This window comes from Gymnogyps californianus, chromosome 4 (assembly GCF_018139145.2).
Source record: "Gymnogyps californianus isolate 813 chromosome 4, ASM1813914v2, whole genome shotgun sequence".
Taxonomy (NCBI): Eukaryota; Metazoa; Chordata; class Aves; order Accipitriformes; family Cathartidae; genus Gymnogyps; species Gymnogyps californianus.
The window spans coordinates 50,716,801-50,737,510 of record NC_059474.1 but is presented as its reverse complement, the minus strand read 5'-3'; the positions used below and the strand labels follow the sequence as shown (position 1 = coordinate 50,737,510).

At 40.4% G+C, this 20,710-nt stretch overlaps 1 protein-coding gene across 2 annotated transcripts in view; it reads right to left on the bottom strand.

Annotated features, from left to right (window-relative positions):
• TNKS (tankyrase) overlaps window positions 1-20,710 on the bottom strand; it is a 148,914-nt gene that overhangs the window by 11,704 nt on the left and 116,500 nt on the right. For both annotated transcript variants that reach the window (XR_007766476.1, XM_050896730.1), the window contains exons 12-22: window positions 19,348-19,519; window positions 15,459-15,538; window positions 14,275-14,420; window positions 13,105-13,270; window positions 10,186-10,405; window positions 9,801-9,910; window positions 6,623-6,811; window positions 4,372-4,609; window positions 3,590-3,672; window positions 920-1,040; window positions 191-288 (exon numbers count right to left, since the gene is read on the bottom strand). Coding sequence is in view for 1 of the 2 variants with exons in the window: in XM_050896730.1 (XP_050752687.1) it covers window positions 191-288; window positions 920-1,040; window positions 3,590-3,672; window positions 4,372-4,609; window positions 6,623-6,811; window positions 9,801-9,910; window positions 10,186-10,405; window positions 13,105-13,270; window positions 14,275-14,420; window positions 15,459-15,538; window positions 19,348-19,519 (1,623 nt within the window). In the remaining variant the exon portion in view is untranslated. The remainder of the gene's footprint in view (window positions 1-190; window positions 289-919; window positions 1,041-3,589; window positions 3,673-4,371; window positions 4,610-6,622; window positions 6,812-9,800; window positions 9,911-10,185; window positions 10,406-13,104; window positions 13,271-14,274; window positions 14,421-15,458; window positions 15,539-19,347; window positions 19,520-20,710) is intronic.

Sequence of the window (20,710 nt, the reverse complement as noted above, 5' to 3'; positions counted from 1 at the left end):
TAATTTCCATCATTGCTCTATATAAAAAGACAAATGAAGAGCCCTAAACTTCATGTCAGATCTATGCAATTCATACACCAAAGCATATTTTATCACTTTCAACGTGCGTTGCACGCTTTAGCTCTGAGGGGCTGTAAGTGAAAAGAGAAATACACTGCCACTGGAGCATTAAGAAAGGTATTTGCAATACCTCCTCTTCTACGGACTGATACTCCTTATCGTCAGGAGCAAGGTCAAGGAGAATGGTCCCCTGACTCACGCAGTGGAAAGTCAAATAAGGATTGGTGCCTGCAAAGAGAAGGAATTAAAGGAGTAAAAATCAACAGGAGAAAACAATACCAGCTCTATTTGTATCCAGCATCATCATTATTCTTCTTAAATAACCCCAGTACAGCAGGAAATGCAAAACAAACACAAAGCAGAAGCACAATCTTGAAAAGATAAAGTGCTTTTGTTAGCAGCAGAGGCTTTAAAAGAGAGAAGGAAAATGCATGTGGGACATAATTGCAGTTTATTGTTTCCGCTTTCAAGAGAAGCATCTGAGAAGTGTGGGGCAGCAAAAAACTCCATCAGGTCCACCCTTCAGGATACAACTGGCCTGTGGGTAGGTACACAGGGCAAATCAATCCAAAGCTCCTGCCTGTGTGCAAGAGAGTCCCTGGAAACGGGCACAGCCTCCACAGCTGCCTCAGGGGTGTCCATTCTCTGGAAAGGCAAGTGATCACTCGGTCCTGTATCTCCTCAATATATTCTTTACCTGTCACAACCCACCCAAGCCACCAGGTCTGCCAGCAAGTACATTTTCCTGACATCCAGATTCTTTCAAGTCCTGGTGACAATGCCTACATTTACAAAAGGTGACTTCTGGGAGCCTGTTGTATGCTACACTTAGACTAACCAGTAAAAGTGTCATATTTACCTTGCTGCCCTCCTAGAAGTCTCTCCACACCTTTTATTAATTTGTGGCGGTGTCCATATGCATTGATCCCAATTTCTTTAAGCTCCTCATGCCCCATGTCTGCCAACACATCCAGGGTTATCTGGAAAGGTGAAAGACCACAAAAATCACTTGCCAAACCTGGCCCGATTCCCAATGCTGAAGACCCATCAGTTCAGAAAATGGAATGTATTCATGGTGCAACCAAGAGAGTACATGTATTTTATGTTTTGCTGCACTTCTAATTGCTGCCACCTTCTGGCAAGCCTCTCCCAATCACAGGACCATACCCAGCTGCTACAGCCCGAAGCTGTGCAAAACTTTTACTTCTCTTACAGCAATTAACAAGATCTGGTTGTCACAGGAGGTTCTCAAAAACATTTTTACTTATGTAGGAGGAGGATGCATGGAAATGCTGGGACAAATCTGGGAATATTTTTGAAGCATTCAGTTTCACATTGTTGTGCAATTCATTATTTTCACTACACAAACAGAAATGAATATTCTATAAGCTTACTAATAAATGTTAAGTATGCTTCACATCAACATTATTATGGTGTGTGCTATTACTGTGTGTATATATCCACATGTGCACTTGCATGTGTATCAAACCAGTGGGTCAGCCTATGCTAAGTCATGCTCAACTATTCCACTATTTTTGGAAATAATTAACATTGTGAGGACACATACAACCATTCATTTGGTTGCAATGTATGAATACCTCTACAATCACCTGACAAGGTTTTACTTTCAAGGTCACAGAGGTTATTGGTGGAAGCAGAAAGGTAATAAAACATGATGTAAAATAAACTTTTTTTTTAAGGAACAGGAGATAAAGGCTAAATAAAGTACACATTTTTATTACTATAAAGCAATTGTGCACTGAGGTGATTCCATGAAAAACAGAAAGATTTCATCTGGATGAGATAATTATATAAAATCTACTTCCCAATTTACACATTAAACTAGAATGCGAAGCTCAGCAAATAATGGGAAACCATACAACTTGATTCAAAAGAAGCTAGATTGTTAGCACAACTAGACTTGCAGGTATGAACTCTGTCCACTACAAATTGAATATCTTTAATACAAAAGAAAGCAACTCAAGCAAGGAATTAATAGCTACACTGAACATCTGTCCAACTGAGCAGCAAACAACCCTACTGGGATTGCTGTGGAAAAGCCACTGAAGACATTCATCACGTGCAGCAGAACATTAAAAAATACAGAAGAAACCCAGATATTAGAAAGCATCAGCACAGATCCAGTACGAACAGGAAGCTAGAGCCAAGGTGAAAAAGTGCACATGAAGGTACTGCAGTGCTTGGAAAAAGCAGCTTAAAACAATAAGCTTAAGAAGATGAGCTTGTTTTCACTAGAAAGAAACGTACAAGAGGAGCTAAACAGTTTAAAAATGATGAATGAATATAGGGAATCCAACTTGCATTATTAAATCTTATTAGCAGGGGAAGATCTTAACAACAGGTTAGGAGTTAAGGAAGCAAAAGTAGAACAAAACCAGCATGGTAACAGGAAGGTGTGAAAAATAATAAGAAAAAAGAAATGCGAGTAGAATACAGGTTGGTTTGAGGTTGGTTTGCTTCTTAAAAGAAGCGGTTCCAAATTAAAGAAAAGAGCTTATGCTTCATATATAAGAAGGGAAAAAAGATTCTATGGTATTTTAACTTTGGGGAGATACCTCCTGTAATGTTTCATGGAAACAGTTGGAACTTTTTCTGTAAGCAACACATTACATTTCAAACGTTTATTTCCTGACCCCTCATAAAAGATTAGCAGCAGAGGCCTTGGGAAAAAATAACCATCAAATCCAGTCTCTTGCACTTGTACCTTTCACCTCCACCGCTGTGTCCATCTCGCTCATGCGAACAAATAATCTATTTAACTGTAACACGTTAAATTTAAGAAACGGTACATAAAAAGAGTCTACAAATACATTAGAGGTACTTCTGCTCTAAAAAGTAATGTAAGCTTGAGAAACTGTTACAGTAGTTGTATTATTTTCATATATTCTGAATTATTGATAAATCCACAGGGTTTTTTTCCCCATCTATCAATTCCATTTAAAGCTTGTTAACCCTGCAAAAGCCAGTTAATGCTATAGTCCTAACCTATTAGGAAACGTAGTTTCTGCATTCTCTAGCGTGACCATGCCCTGGTAAACTAGATTTTTATTTCAGCTTATAGTCAAACTGGAGGGTTTCCTAGATCCAACCCAAGTGTCACATGCAGCACTACAGCTGGCGAAAGGTGTGTTTGCATATCAAGACTGCTGAAGGACAAGCGCAGGTGACATTCCAACCTAACTTTGTTATAGCCATCATGTTCAAAGTTTACAAGGTCCAGTGTAACTCCCAGAATACAAGCCAAACTGGCAGTCATCATGTATGTGTAAGAAAGTGAAAGATACTGGATATCTGAATCAAACAACAAAAGAGATTTTCACAGGTCTCTCAACTTCACCATAAAGTATCTGGCAACTCATTTGCAGTTTTCTTGGACATACTTGTTTTTCTGTAGCTGTGAAGTTGGGTTTTTTTTGTTTCCCTTTTTCAATTAGAGAATGAAAATGTCACTCAAATTTATTAGATTAGTCTATGTTTCAAACATACAGACATGAGGCTTGCCACTTACCTGTTCTGTCTCAAAGATGTCCCGAAGGTGTTCAAGACCCAGGCTTTTTAGGAACTGAGTAATGTTCATGTCAAGACCAGAAACTGTAAGAGAAGAAACAAATCATTATATCCTATGCACCTGAATTAAAAAAAAACAACAAACAACCCCTTAAAAAAAAAAATCAAGCAATACCACTGATTCTCTCAGAATTCCAAACTCTCATTCGTTTTACAATCGATTTGTCTATGTCTATAATAAAAAAATCCACTTGAATTGTGTGAAAGCTCAGTGCAAAGCTCATCACTGTTCCCTCCTCAGAATCAACTATTAAAAAGCACAATCAATCTGTGGCAAACACAGGCTCATACTGCAAAGAGAAGGAAAGGAAAGGTGGGTGTATTTTCGCTATGTCATCACCTAGATGCTGACATAAAGCATGCATTCCAGATACTAATCAAAGGGTTTAAAAAGCCTTAGCAAAATCCCCCAGCCATCACAATCAAAATTCCTTCATCAAAATAATTCTCATTGGATTTTCTGTAAAAAATCAACAATGAACATCTGGGCACCTAATCAGATCTGCCTTTGTAGTCAGACCTAATCACTGACGAACAGCCAACAATGCTCCTAGCAGAGCACGAGAAAACAGCAAGCATCAGATACTTTAAAACGCAGATAACAGTTCAAGCTGTACAATACTTTCTGGCTAGTCAGAAATGCTTTTCAGATAAAGCAAGGCCTATTGTGATACTAAGCTACTGTACTTCTGGCAACGTCAACTTGTCCAGCAGCAAATGCACCTTCTCCTTCCTTTCTTTCGGTTCCTGCTGCTCCATCACCAGCATTTGATGCCCCTCCTACGGCTAGCTCTGCCAGTGGCCCAGTGAGGTTATCTAAACTGCTGGCAGCGGAGAGGCAGGACGGCGTAGATGCTGGAGAGATCAGGGAGGCACTAACAACAGTAGCTTGAGGCTTAAAGCATGTAGGCAAAGCTTCTGGAGGCATCGCATCTATCAGCAAAGCTCGGATATCATCAGCCTGAAAAACAGAAAGAACATTCAACATGAGGTTCTATTATCACAAGTCACCGATCTCTGGAAAGAATTTTTCTTTGAATTTGTTGTAATTGATTGCCCTGTTCCCCCATTAAAAAGAAAACTGCCAACTTTTGTAACACAGGAATTCATGGTTACAAGAACATTCTGATTCACTGCTCAGACGTAGGTGAATCAGGTTCTCCCCATTTCTAAAGGTATGTAAGAAGGTACATCTAATTTCCTTTCTGGCAGAACGACTTTATAGGTGTTAAAGCCAGGAAGAGCAATGTAGCAACTTTATCTGAAATCCTTCACAACCTAGGTGAGGCAATGCCACCTCATAATTTCTCTGTCAGGTTCAACTTCTGGTGAAGCATTTTGCACTGGATCAAGGCTTCAATGGAAGGACTACCACTGCCTTTGCTATAATTACATCTTACAGTATTATAATAGAAAAAAAAAAAGACAGGAGCTACAGGAGAAGTATGAACTTAGCTAACAATTGGATTTAGCCTTTGTTGACTAAATTAAGCAGGACCCTGATCTTCAAGAATTTCCTCCTTCCATGTTCTTGTAGAACATGATTAAGACATCCTTATTTTCCCCCAGAGAAATCAAATAGTTTTCGTATCCCTCATCACAAAGCAAGTTTTCTAGAGCTCAGATTATTCTGGAGGATATTTCTTGAACTCTCCATAAATCAATCAATAGCCTTAAAAGATACTCGCACTATAACTAGACACAGCATCCAATTTGGTTGCATTATCTATTCCATCAAGACTGGTTAGCCTGGGACATATATGTTCATGTAACCTTATTAGGCTTTTTAACCATCTGCCACTGCCACTACTAACAAGAAAGTTTCCAGATGCCAGTTTTAGAAAAAGTTTGATAGCCACCTGCAAATCTTAGAATGTTGTTTTGGAGTTAGACAAAAAAGAACTGAGGTAATATACAGGCACTGAGCATAATCATCCTCTAAATGATCTCATTCCTTTAAAGGCCCATCTGATTTTCCTCCTAGGTTCAAAGAAATAATCACCAACAGTACACAGATTGACCATCACCAGAGACATTTCAGAGAGGTTGTCCTGGTTTTGGCTGGGATAGAGTTAATTTTCTTCCTAGTAGCTGGTACAGTGCTGCGTTTTGGCTTTAGTATGAGAATAATGTTGATAACACACTGATGTTTTAGTTGTTGCTGAGCAGTGCTTATCTTAAGTCAAGGACTTTTCAGTTGCCCATGCTCTGCCAGTGAGGAGGTGTACAAGCAGCTGGGAGGGAGCACAGCCGGGACAGCTGACCTGCACTAGCCAAAGGGATATTCCATACCATGGAACATCATGCCCAGTATATAAATGGGGGGGAGTTAGCCGGGAGGGGCGGATCGCTGCTCAGGGACTGGCTGGGCATCGTTCAGCAGGTGGTGAGCAACTGCATTGTACATCACTTGTCTTTTCTTGGGTTTTCTTTCTCTCTCTTTTTGTTATCTTCCTTTTCAAGTACTGTTATTATTACTATATTTTATTTTATTTCAATTATTAAACTGTTCTTATCTCAACCCATGAGTTTTACTTTTTTTTCCGATTCTCCTCCCCAGCCCACTGGGGGCAGGGAAGGAGTGAGCTAGTGGCTGCGTGGTGCTTAGTTGCCGGCTGGGGTTAAACCATGACAGAGGTTTATTTCCGGCAATGAGGAGACTGATCCCAGGAGTGAATCCTTAAGCAGAAGCAAACCTTAAATCACAAGCCATGGTAAGATCTCAGCCAAAAGAAAAAGCCTGGACCCACAGGTAAAAAGTCACAAACAGGCACGCTGGAGATGCTCATCTCCCTCTACCTCAGCACAGCAAAAGCTGAGGACCGCTGATGCCATGGAGCCATAGAAAGCCATTTCATATGCAGAGCAAACAAAAGCTGAGGACTGCTGATGCTGTGGAGCCATAGAAAGCCATTTCATGTGCAGAGCAAATCCTCCAGAGCAGCCTGTGGCTGGCATGCTAACATGAACTTACTGTTGCCAGGTCTAGTGGTGTCTGACCCTCTTGATTCTTCATGGTTGGATCTGCTCCATGAGCTAGCAGCAGAGCACAGAGCTGTGTCCTTCCTTTTTGTGCAGCTTCGTGCAACGGTGTGAATGCCCATTTATCTGTTGCATTTACGCATGTATTGTATTTGATCAACAGTGCTGCTATATCCACATGCTGGAAAACACAAGAATATCTTAATCAACATGACACTGCTAAAGCACAGATTTCCTTTTTCGTGCTGGAGGTAATGGTGCTTAGAGTCCCCTGTAATTGCTCTTTCTTTTAACTCACTTCTCTGCCTCCTGTGTCTACACAGCAGCACACCTCTTCAGGTACCACTTTATACTGCAGCTCCACAGTTACCTGTATTTGTGCACTACCAGATCATTCACCAGCACATGTGTCCTGGTTTCGGCTGGGATAGAGTTAATTTTCTTCCTAGTAACTGGTACAGTGCTGTGTTTTGGATTTAGTGTGAGAATAATGTTGATAACACGCTAATGTTTTAGTTGTTGCTAAGTAGTGCTTATCCTAAGTTAAGGATTTTTCAGTTTGCCATGCTCTGCCAGTGAGGAGGTGTACAAGCTGGGAGGGAGCACAGCCAGGACAGCTGACCCGCACTAGCCAAAGGGATATTCCATACCATGGAACGTCATGCCCAGTATATAAACTGGGGGAGTTGGCCAGGAGGGGTGGATCGCTGCTCGGGCATCAGTCAGCGAGTGGTGAGCAATTGCATTGTGCATCACTTGTCTTTTCTTGGGTTTTATTTCTCTCTCTTTTTTTTGTTATATTCCTTTTCATTACAATTATTATTATATTTTTATTATTCTTAGTTAGCAGTGTATTTTATTTTACTTTAGTTATTAAACTGTTCTTATCTCAACCCACGAGTTTTACTTTTTTTCCCCAATCCTCCATCCCACTGGGAGGGGGGGGAGCAGCTGCGTGGTGTTTAGTTGCTGGCTGGGGTTAAACCATGACAACATGTGTAATCGGGATCAGGCACAGAATTATATTTCTGCCAAATCACCCAAGTATATAGCATGAAGTTTGTGTCAGCTGCAGGAGCAGACATGATACTTGATCCAGCATAAAACTGATAAGAGTTAACTGTCAAAATATTTGTAGACAAATTTGAACCGGCAACACAAATTTACAGGACTCCAACATTTGTGATACGATACTAGAAGCTCTGAAGATCAACATGTTGTACTCCTGAGCCACCAATTAAATGTCTGTATGCAGAAGTCTTCGTCATATTTTCTGTCTTTCTTGCAATTTCTTGCAAGACTTTGAACCCATCCGTGGCAGCACAGATTTTTTTTCTCCAATCATGTTTTATGAGAGAACTGTAATTGATAAAACACATTATGAGTGTCATAAGGGACAACTGTTTTACATGGGCTATAAAAGTAATGATCTTATAACCCCACAGTTCCATCAATATCCCATCCTTGAAGTCTCCCAAGTTAAAATAAGAGAACAGAAAACTGGCAAGTAAAATTTCTGGCTGCCTCTGACCAGAAAAATTACTTGTGCAATACAGCTAAGAAATAAAAAAGCAGGTAGTCAAAATGAGTAGGTAGGAGCATGCAACACTGAAATTGTAAGCAGAAGCGCAAAGACTTGCCAATGGATTTCATTCTTCCTCTCAATGGCAACTAAGTGACTCTCAGCAGTTATAAAAGGGCTTGCTCTCTGAATAAGCATGGTTTGAAAAGACTGCCGACCTTATTTTTCCTCTCTGCCAAACTTTTAAAGCAATTGCTGTTCCTGTGACTTTTCTGCCACATGAAACCCTACTGAGGGACACGCAGCATGAAGTGCTGGGTGGGAGAACTGAAGATACTTTGTGAGGAAAAGGATGAGCCTGTGAAACCTGCCAGCTATGAACTTGTGAAACCAGTACTCATCCCCTCGCTACCTCCCATCACAGAGGTCGGAACGGGCTGATGACAGCTCAGAAGTATGGGCTGCCACAGGAAAGGTATACAGCAACTCTTAACTATATAAGTTGATGGAAAAGCACCAAACACTGCCTCGTTAACTTCCCCTAGAGAAAGTAAGGCAACCAGATTAGATTGGCATTACGATTTTTAGAAGTGATAATCAGCTTGAACCAATCTCTAACATTTCCCTGTGCCAGTAAGGAATGTTTTACCTTTGCATAAAACGTGTGTTTTGGTTTCCCGTCCTTGAAAAGAAAGCACACAATCTTTGCAACAGAAAATATCTCTAGATCTAAGCAACGCCCTGGGAATTTAATGCTTATGGCAGATGCTGATGAACAACATTGCTTGGCATTAGGACCCAGTATCACGAAAGAATTCTGTGTTGCATTTCTAAACCTTCAGCAGGATTTGGAGCTTTTTGCTCTTTAGGACACTTGGATCCCAGACTGACGTAGAGAACCAATGCAAATGATGCAGGCTGAGTTTCACTGATACACTCTCCTTAAAAACAAGGTGAACACTGTACTTTTTATTTCATTTAGCTCTCAAACAAAAGCAATCATGGTTCTATTAAGATCATCTCTCCCAGATTTTGCTCTTCTTGTGCCAGGGCCAGGTAGTAATAGACAAAGCATATCATGAGACCATCAAAAACACTACTTGAGCTTCATGTCCTCTGTCTGACCATAAGCACACTGCTGGGAGCTTCTCAAGCACTGTCTCTGTACAATTATTTGCAAGAGATTTCTTTCTCACCTCATCCACAATTAACAGCTGCTTATAAGAAATCTATCAGGCATCTGTGCAACTGGTATGCACACAGATGCTTCCTCCTATATTGAGGCAGGAAGCCCTGTCTCATCCAAAATGGTCTGAATCAGCCACTGCACCCCCACTGCAGTAGACAGCTTGCCCAGGAGGACACCCATACTACAAACTCAGTAGCCCTTCAACAGTTTAGCTTTAGCAATAGCTCCCCACCAGAGACCAGCTGTAACAGACCTCCACTTCCCTGTCATCACCTACACACATCCTATAGATCTGTAGGACTGCAAACAGGACCCACAACAGCAACTTAGCCCAACAAGTATTTCATGCCATCAAAACCTGAACTATGTTCACAGCAAGACAGCTGCAAAATATGGCTTTGGATATGACTTTAAGGAGTTCCTTGTTGGTCTACTCATGGCAAGAATGCCTGCACCTACCCCATAGGATGCTGCATTGTGTAGGGGGATTAATCCTCCTTTGTCCTGGGCATTAACATCAGCACCATGCTCAAGAAGGTATTCAGCTACTTCCAAATTGTTGTAACCAGCTGTAGAAAAGGCACAGGAAAAGAAACCAGGTATTAGGAGAGATAAACTAAAGAAAAATTATTAGACAGAAAAGCTAAAGTAATTTTTCGACTGCAAAAGCTCCTCTTTCCTAGTAACTGTTATTACCTCCTGAAATACAGCTGCCATAGTTAACAACTCTTTGTACAGGACAATCTTCTGTGAAACTCTTACCATACCAATCCTGGTTTTGGTGATTAACTTCTGTAGCCCTATCATAAATATACAAGCCTTCAAAACCTGGTGAGTCACCCACCTGCAAGATGTAGTGGTGTTGAATTTCTTCCCTGGGTGTCTCTGCAATTGATATTTTCCTGAGTACATAGCTTCTGCACTCGTGCCAGGCACCCCTTCTTGGCAGCATCTAGCAAGGCAGCGTCTCCTCGCAGTAAGTCCTGGATATCTGTGTCTCCTTCTTTCACCAAATCTAGAGGAGTGTTCCCATCTCGATTCTTTTTTGTTGGATCAGCTCCATGCTGCAAAGAGCAAAGTGGAATGCTCCTGTCACAACCATGAGCAGAGCAGTGCACATAAGTGCGTCACTATTTTGTGGCACAAGATAGAAGGCGGGGGATTTTGCTGACCTGCCATCATGAAGTAACAACTGTATAGGTAAGTAGGCACATGAGAATAAATCCAGGAGGCTGTGGCCTAAAGTACTAGTCTGCAACACAGCTGTGCAAATCTCAACTCCACAGGCAAGAATGGCAGCCCTCTGTGAGAGCTGCCACTGCTCTGCTTGCATGTGAAGTAGGTTCAGGAGCATATCCTGCATATAGCCATACCCTACTGTCACAGCAGGTGCTAAAGAAAAGCCAGCTGCAAATACCTTGCTGGCCAATCCGTCCCTTCTCCTGCAAACTGGCTGGCAGAGGTGTTTCCTCAGCACACCTTTCTGAGCTAGTGAAGCCAGGCCCCGAGTTTCACTAAATGCTACCCTGCTATTGAAGGGCACTTGTTTCAGAAGGGAACAAGAAAAATACGCATTTCTACACCTTCCAATAGATAACAGCACCATCTTAAGCAGTTTACAGGTCCTGGAAAGCAGTGAAGAAAATATTTTGGTGGGAAAGTGGAGAAAGTGGATTTGGATGACCGCTGGAGTTTATCTGTGCTGGTAAAACATGCAGATCAGCCAGCGATAAGAACACAGTACTGGAGCATGGGACAAGGAGGGGAACATACATCTACATACAGCATATGGTGTGAGTCACATCCACGTACAATTTTGTGGGAGGAGAACTCCTTCCCTGATCACTCAGCAGCAGTGGGAAAAAACAAAGACAGATAAGGCAGAGGCAGCTGCTGGCACTATAGTTCTCTGGCTGGCCCCTTCAGAATAATCAAACACAGTGGTCCAACCCCTGCCAGCAAGTCTACCTTGCCATTTCTCACTAGGGATGCTGGCAAAGCTGTGTTAGTGTGAGCTACAGGGAATGAGCTGGAGATGGGGAGAGCAGAAGGAATTAACTGTCTTGTATTTGGAAGCAATACAGCAATGCTCAGGGTATAAACAGCAAGGGACAGAAAGGGACAGAGTATTGATTACACAGAACCAGTTCCACATCTGTGGTGCTTCTGGGAAGAGAGCATTCCTTGCACAAAGCCTTTTAAACTGCAATGACTTCTCCAAGATACAACCTTAGATCCCTTAATTTAAAACTCATCAAAATTGGAACTATTCAAATACTCTCCCGAATAAATATCTAAATGAAGAGGCAGTGTCTTCTGAGACACCTTCAAAGGCACAGAAAAAAGTGAAGGTAATAATTTTAAAGAAAGGTGATGAAAAAAAGTCTTTCCAAAATGCCTGTACATTTTTGTTTCCTTCCTCAAGCAGAACAAGACAGAAAGACCGCAAGTCAGGAGAAGTCAAGCTCAACATCTACGGCTCAGCAGAACTGACAGCACTGCCAGCTGGCATAAGAGACACAGGAGGAGAAGCCCTGAGCAAACTGCACCGTGAGCACATATCCACAGACACCCAGAGCCTTTACAAAACTGTGTCACTTTAAGGGCATACTTAGCTCTTGTGCAAGAGTGATTTCAAAAAGAAAGATTTCAGCACTTTCCTATTTCCTGTCATACATACATTCAGGATCCTCTGAACACAAAAAATGGCTACATTCCCAGTGGAATGATCAGAAAACTCCAGAGACCTCCAGTGTCTATCAAGTAACGCTGTGCTTGAGAGATTATGAGTGCTCCTATAGCTTGAGCTAACATCTGTATTCAGGTGTTACTACCAGGGCCATCATTGTGCCTACTCCACAGACATCTCTGAATACCTCCTGGTTTCTACTGTAGATGTGTTTCAAACTGATGTGCTACCCCCTCTGAATGCTTTTTTGGTAATCAAGTCAAATAATTAATGAGATAGGAGGGAAACTGCAGCAATAAATGAAAAGAGAAGTGGATGGGGAAGAGCCTCATCATTTTAAGACTACCCATATTCTGACTTACTCCTATTTTAAATGCTGTGCTTCAGAGGGACATGAAGTAGGCAAGGCTAAAACAGGAAATAGGATTGGCAAGAAATTCTACTCCAGCACCCTCTTTTACCCTCCCACGGCAGGATATGACCTTATGTTAAGAAGTGTCTCAAACTCATGTTTCTCACTGGAAACATGTTGGCGTTACCTCATGCTTTTTACAGGTTCTTTCACTAATTATAATGAATATTTATTCCACAATATATTAATATGCATTTCCCCCAGGACTGTGATAAATTGTATATTAACATAACAGTTTTAAATTTCTCAAATGCCAGACACAATTTAGGACCCACCTTCAGTTATTGCTCTGTAACAGACTCTTGCATAAGTATTTACAAATGTTTACTTAACTGCAGTAACTGTTCCAGAAAGGGATGAATTGGATAAGGTGGGGTTTTTGTATTTTTACACAAATTCAGCTGCTTTTTCCAGTTTGAGAGCCTTGTCCTACTTGGCTAATAGTATTAATACACATACTGGAAAAAGTAACTGCACTGATGATTCTTTGTAAGTGAACTGACATTACACAAGAAACCATCTGACAATTGTAAGATGAAAATAGATTCAGACACCATAAATAACTCACTGAATGCAATTAACTTTGCATTAATTAATTAATCTTCAGCACAAATAAACATATACACATTTAAAGACACATCTGAGAACTCCAGATCACATACTTTTAAAAGCAGCTTGCAGATTTCGTATTTTCCCTTTGCTGCTGCTTCATGCAGAGGAGTGAATTTCCACAGGTCTGCCACGTTGACAGAAGCACCGTGCCTCACTAAGAGTTCAGCCACTTCGTAGTGCCCATAAGAACAGGCATTGTGCAGGGGTACTAAGCCACTAATCAAAGAGAAAATATTAAAAGCTACAGAAAATAAAATCCAATGTGCAATCATACAAAGTTCCAGTAGATAAAACTCCCACTTCCACCAGACATTATTGGTATCTTTCAGTCTTTCCAATTTTCACGGCTTTATTTCCCTGCTATTAAAAACATCAATTAAAACTTCATTATCCTCCTTCAGTTCTCATCCATGAGACTTTTAAATACATAGCAAGCACTGACGTTACTACTTCCACAAACAAGTAACTTCAATGCTGTTAAGAACAGCCAAAAACTAAATTGCAAGAATCACCGATGTTCTGACTTTGGATATTTGAGTGTAAATTTCAGAAAAGGTATCATGCTACACAATGGGTTTGAAGTGCAGTTATTAGTAAGCACTGCAGAAACATACTCAAACATTTCTTTCAGGGAGAGCCTGAAAATTCAGTATTGGAAATGTTCTAGCATTGGAAATGAATTATCCTCAACCCTGAACCAATATATTGGACTGAAAGATCAAACATAATCATGCTAGTCTACATGACTGCTTTGCAAATAATGCAAAAATCTGTAAACAGTTCATATCATTTAACTGAACTGAATAAATAACTAAATAATAAAAGCTAACTAACAGAATTAGAAAAATGACCAGAGATAACCCTGGTATTTTATCCCATGCAATTCAAAACTAGTTTTAGATCACCTGAAATAACTTAAAGGCTGCTTTTAAGCACAACAAAGTCTCCAAAATGGGCAAAAGGGGGAAGAGAAGGATCATGTATTACAGTGCCAGATATGTACTTGACAACGGCTTTGCCAGAAAGCTAAGTATGCCTTAATGGTCTATAAATCTCCCTACAGTGATGTCAGGAACGATGCAGAACAAGGAGAAAGAAAAGAGAAAAATTTTCAAGAGAAAAACATGATGGTTACTGAAATCTGAAGCAAAATGAATAGAGAGGGGTAGAAGTCTCACACTGACAGAAAACAGCGGAGCATATCATGGAATGAAATGTACCCTTTATCTTTGGCATGTACATCTGCCCCATGGTGCAACAGATACTCCACCACTGATACGCGGTTATATCCTGCAGCAAAGTGCAGTGGCGTTGAATGACGGCCTTCCAAATCTCTACAGTTCACATTCTGAGGGCTGCAAAGTTGCTGCAAAGACAAAAGAAGAAACCAAAATCTAGTACAGAACTAAACCAAACAAATAAAAAACCTCACAAAACAAACAAACAAACAGTCAAACAAAGAAACAAAAAAACACCCAAAAGAAAACCCCCTGACTACCACCCCCAAATACCCCAACACAAAATTTGATCCATTTATTATTATATACAAATTTTTAGAAGTTAGGTTTCAGGAAATTTCTTTCCACTTAGGCAGAGTTAAAAAAAATAGCTGCTCTACGTTTATGGCTGCAAGTACTTCTATAACAAACAAGACTTAAATGATGGAAGCAGCATGAAGACATTCCTAATGTATTAGAAAGAGTGAGCCTCTAAATCATCAAGCACCAGGTTCAAGGCCATGTAACTTTCTCCAGATGTATTACCATTTCCAGCTTATGTTGTCTTCAGAAATCTAGAAATATTGAGCTTGGCAGTCAAAGGAGCTGCTGGTGCACAAAACTGCTGCTGTTTGAATATTAATATGTATCACGTTGAAGTTCAACGTGAGAATGCATGCAGAACGGTCTATCTGCAGGCTATTTTGCACACAGACCAAGTACGAAAGACAAGATCAAACCTTCCTGTGATGCTGGGATTCCATGGCCTGACCCTTCACCTTCAGATTAAGGGTGGCTTAAAATGTGAAGTCTGCCACCTGTTAACACTTTTGTTTGCTTGCCTTCTGATTGAATCATGCACCTGAGGCTTGTTTCTACTAAACTGTGATTCTGAGGATCACAGGGTCCACTTCAAAGAATTACAGCTGCATCTGCAACACTGCATCTGAGTCCAAAGACATGACTGCATGAAGGACTGAGAGAATGAACAACCAAAAACTCAAGAGAAAAACCTGAGCACATCTTAATGCACTACTTTCTAGAAAAAAAATGAAGAGGTTTGCCTTCCCATTTTTTATGATTTACAATCCACTGGGCACTACTTCCACAACTCTTGTAGCAGAGGCTTCCACAAGCCTTGCACAGCAATACAAAGTGGAAAATTAACATGAATTGCTCAAACCTACCTTCACAGTTTCCAAGTCTCCAGCTTTGGATGCTTCTAACAACCGATAATCCACATCAGACGTGCGCACAGGTGTACTTTCTACATAGGGAAAAAGATGTTTTAGAATTACTTAGGATCATTAAGTTATATTAACTTGTGCTCAACATATTTTCCAAAGTGGGGGGAGGGGGAGTTTGTTGTCATTTGTAAAAATGCAGGTGGAGTTGTGATATTCAAGTTCATATTGCCTAAACGCTGAATAAGGAGCCTTAGTTTCAGTGTAAACCAGTCAGATTTAGACTCTAGAGCTGACATTATTCTGCCAAATGGAATACCAATGCTTTGCTAATCCTATGTATGGTAAAAATACCATTTCTACATTTAAGAAATCTACATGCTTACTGGGACAGATTCAAAGTTTTGCTGAAGTTCAAAAGCACCTTTCTCAACAATTTCAGCAAACTGCATGAGGTGCCAGTGCACAGCCAGGGTTAAATGTGCTCAATTCAGCAGCTGAATTACAGCCTTTGCACTCTGCACTTGTGACATGTCTTGTACTACAAAGCAGCGACAAGGAGATGGGATTTCTAAGATGGCTCTGGCCACATGGTGACTGCCTGCTTTATGATGCTCCACTTGGTGTGCTGCACTTCATAGCAACAATGAGATCTGTCCCTTGTAATAAACATGGGGTGGTTAAAAATAGAATCAGCAGAATGACATAGTAATTAAAAGGATACCTTTAGAGATATACCTTTTTTCCTCTTTAAATGACTGTAAGACAATGACAGGTTTTGGCCTCAAAACTTTTTTATCATACTAATTAGAAATATAGCTGTGAGAAAGCAAGCATGCACTGAGGGAAGAGGAAGAAGTAGCTGGAAAGGTGCAGTGGATTAGCTGTCCCTAGAGCTCTTCAGTGTTGCTCAAGAAGGAGTTGAAAAGATAATCTTGATCACTTCATTTTTAACAGAAACTGCTTTCTACTGTAGAAGCCACTCCTCTCAAGCTCAAGGATTTATGGAATAGAAGTTTCGGCAGCATGTTGCCTGATCAGTGACAGAAATGACTGCCTAGTGCAAAACAAACGGGGCAAGGCGAACTTGGGGTTGCAATCCTCTGTAAGAATGCTGTAAGAAAGTCAGAGTGTTGTAACAGGCTAAACTCATTCTAGATGGGCATGCAACTCCATCAAAAATACTTAAAAGACGTCTTTAAATGTAGAGAACTGGTACTATGTCCCGAGAGGAAACTGCAGAGACATTGTGAGAAGGTACTTCTTACAGACTAACACTGTCTCTGCAGAATCCAGTCAATTCCTGACTTTGCAATGTAATCTGTGACTATATCACAGGAGTGGAAAATGGGCAGAGAGAGATATTTATTTTCTTAACTAGCCATCCTTATAGAAGGACATCAATTTATCAATTCACTTTGGAGGTAGTATTTCCTATTGCAGCCCTATTTTCTCTTCTTCATGAATGTTTTGTGGCCTTTTGCTACCTCCTTGCCTCCATACTTACTGCAGGAAGAAGAGGAGGAGGAGCAGGAAGTGAGAAGCAACTCCTACAAGCTCAATTGTTAGGTGAAGAAATGCTCTCCGTTGAAGGAAAGGCTGAGAAAGCTCAGGGAAGAGGGACAGTGGCACCTTTAATACAGCCAAAGCTGCCAGCTACTTTCCTCAAGTCTACCTCGATCCTCTGAAGCGGTTCCACTAGCAAGCAGTTGGACTCTATGATCTTAAAGGTCTTTTCCAACCTAAATCATTCTATGATCCTATGATTCTAAATGGTTCAAATACATGCTGCAAGAGAATGACGACAGCAGGGGTTTGACACAAGTGTTAGTGACTGTGGGCAGAGCACAGCATGCATCAAACTCCTGTTGTGTGAGCAGGTTAAGATTTCAGCTCACACCTTCTTCATCTTAAGTTATTTGCCTTCCCTCGCTCTCCACAACAGCACCACCACCTCAGCATCCTGAGGCAGGGAGAGAATAGATGAGGCTAAGTCCTATATTGGATCCAAAGCTCCGCTCCTTAGGAATTGTTTATCTCTCCTCTGGACTCCTGTCCTTGTTTTCACAAGACAGCCAAGACCCTGACTTTGGTCAGGGTAAAAAAGGAAATCAGAAACACAATCTAATTACTACAGGAAAGAGAAGTTTCAATTCCACTAGATTAGAACTTGAGTACCAAAAGGCTGCACCAAGCAAAGAAATAAAACAAATCTTACTTTACAAGAAAACAAAACTAGCAGCATTTTCTAATAAGCATTTGAAAAAACTAACAAGCTCACTTGACGAGCTTTCTCACATTACATGGCCATACTCCTACCAGTTGCAACCAAAATCACAAGCAGCTAGAGCAAAGTTGTATCCACTGGCCACTACGCCATCAGAAAGCTGTTTTCATGGTTGTTATCTCTCAGTTGGGAAGTAGCTCAGCAATCAAGTGTGAGAAAAAAAATCCAATACTATATGGAAAATATTTTAAGCTGTGAACTCATGAGTCAGGTAACAATCAAAACAACTCCAACATCTAAAAAAATATTTCTTTAACCCAATCTTACAAAAATGAACACACAGTAATATTTTGTAAATAATTTCAGCATTCATTTGCTGGCTTTGAAATACAGAGAACAAAGTAGCAACAACCCTATGCTACATGCATTTTTTCAGCTTTTGAATCTTTCAGTCTTGAACACTTTCACGGATGTAAGAGAAAGGCTGCTACCTCTCCAATGAAAAGCAGTACAGTGTGACATCTGAAATTAGTTTTCCTAGAAAAGGTAAATCAATGAAAATGAATTTTTAATTCAAAATCAAATGACTGTTTTCAGAATACTTGTAAGTTTGCTATTTTTTTTTAAATCAAACTCCTATTCTCTTTAACAGCAGGGGATATGTTTACTTTCTTCTGATTCATAGCTAACATTCTTCTCTCTCAATACACATACATACAGTCACGTGCATACTTTAAACAGGTAATGCTACCTGTGTAGCCAGCTATATGTAACCAGCTACGTCTCAGGAGTGGGTACACTTCAAAACAGTCCTTCCTTGCACTGCTGTAAAATGCCTCTTTCATTTTGCCTGTTTTAAGGCAACATTGTTGAGAACACCAAAGGAAATGAAGTTTCTAGCTGCCATGGGTCTTCTCATCTACCTGGATATCTGCCTTTCTTTGACTACATGCATATCCCACTGTAAGGTAAGTTACTTGCTCTGTAGTAGCTACTGATGCAATTATTCTTCTCCCTACTCGCAAAAATTCAAAAGTGACATGGGTAAGAGGACGCAAACTCTCAAGCACTTACATGAAAAACAGTGGCACCCTCTTCACACATCTATTTACCTTTTTAACGCAACATGTAAACACATTGTTATCTAAACAGTATCCAGAGTACTTTAACAATAAAATCTTTCTCTGCTGGACAAGCAAGAGATTTGAAGTAAAAGTTCAAATGGTTTAGCAACTATCAGTACTTTTCTGCCAGTAACACTCTGCTTGTGACTGCTGAAGTATGGAGCACCTAACAGGGTGGCTGATGAGAGGAAAAAGGTTTCTCACATGTTCAGCAATATTCCAGTTGCCTTGGAACTTGTTACCAAAAAAACCCCCAAACTCCCCACATCTGCCTTCCTACAATCTCCCTGTACAGCAGCATGCTTTATTTTCTTCCCGATTTGCACAAAATCACTGAATTGAGTAGGGCTTTTTTGGTTTTTTGTGGTTTTCTTCTGAAAAGTATCACACACACATACTGTAGATGTGTGCACACGATGGCAAAAGGGAGGGATGAGAAAACTACTGCAAGTCGCTTGCATTGAAAAAGAAGTAAGACCCACAGCTGTAAAGGAAAGGGAGAAGCTGAAGTTCAAATACACAAGCCTTTATTTTTACCCACCACTTAGAATCTGTTGCACTGCTTCATTTCCCATCTGTGCTGCTGTGAAGCCTTGTAAAGAGATGATGGAGGGATCAGAACCGTAATTCAGCAAGAGCCGGCAGGTTTGCAAGTGACCTGCTAACGCAGCCCTGTGCAACGCTGTTTGACCAAGTGTGTCCAGTGCATTCATCTGAAAAATCAGCAGCAATACAAAATAAAACATTGTTATAATTAAAAGGCTGCACCTGTCCCTGCCCTTAATAAGAGCAGCAATAACAAGAATTTTCCAGCATACAAATCTATCAATCAATCCCTCTGCATTGCAACTAAACAAAACCAAATGACAAAATAGGTAAACACTCCAGTGTAAAGATAATTTACTGCAGATGCTTTCCTGTCTTTTAACAACACAGGTTATTTGTTTGCATGGCTAACAGACAACATAGGATCCCCAAAACCATAGTTAAAATAGTTACCAAGCTTTTGACAAATTCAATGAAGATCAACCTTGTGCAAGAAAAGCAAAACACTCACAGAAGAGGAGAAAGAGGTAAAAATTAACCAAACAAGTCAAAGATCTTCCAGCTTTAAGGAAATTACCATCTGTCATCCTGAGAAGGGGAATTAACATTACTTACTACCAAGAATTAAAGCAAAACAAAGATATCAGATTAGGAATTGGGGGGGGGGGAGGGGGGGGGGGAGGTTGGATACAAACAGTCCATTTCCTCCTCACTTTTTGTACTTCTAGAGAAATGTGAAGTATAACTGCATATAATTCTACCCAATACAAGACTGTATGAACAGGTGAAATGGAGTATCACTTTCAAAGAGTATGATATAATGGAAACCTATCTGTCTGTCAAGATCTAACAGTATCTAAATAACTGGAAGCATCTCCATGGGTTCACTATCAGAGAAAGGAAGAGAGTAATAGAGAGCTTTAAAAAGCAGAAAACAACCCCCTCATGAAAATAACCTTTCAAGAAGATACTTTGTACCTAGCAGCGATTCATGACAAATTTAAATGCAAATGTCCAACAGCATTTTTACCACTTCATGAAATACAGAACTACTCTATATTCTCTGCAAGCAACTCACAACCTGTTATCTGTTTCCAAGCCTACGGATTGCAGGCTGTGAACTGCATGCATAATAGACTCTGTTACTGTACAAAACTGCCTTTTTACCTTCTCAAAATCTTTGTGGTGGCAGTGAACAAAGGTTTTGCTTGTTATTTCTCACCTAAAATGCAGCCTGCAAATCCTACTACCTTTCCATGAAAACTAATGAAAAAACATTTTGGGTAAGATGCATATTCTGTAACTAAATGAAATTTAATTAGGCGGTAACTATGTAGAAAACATCTACTACCCGATAG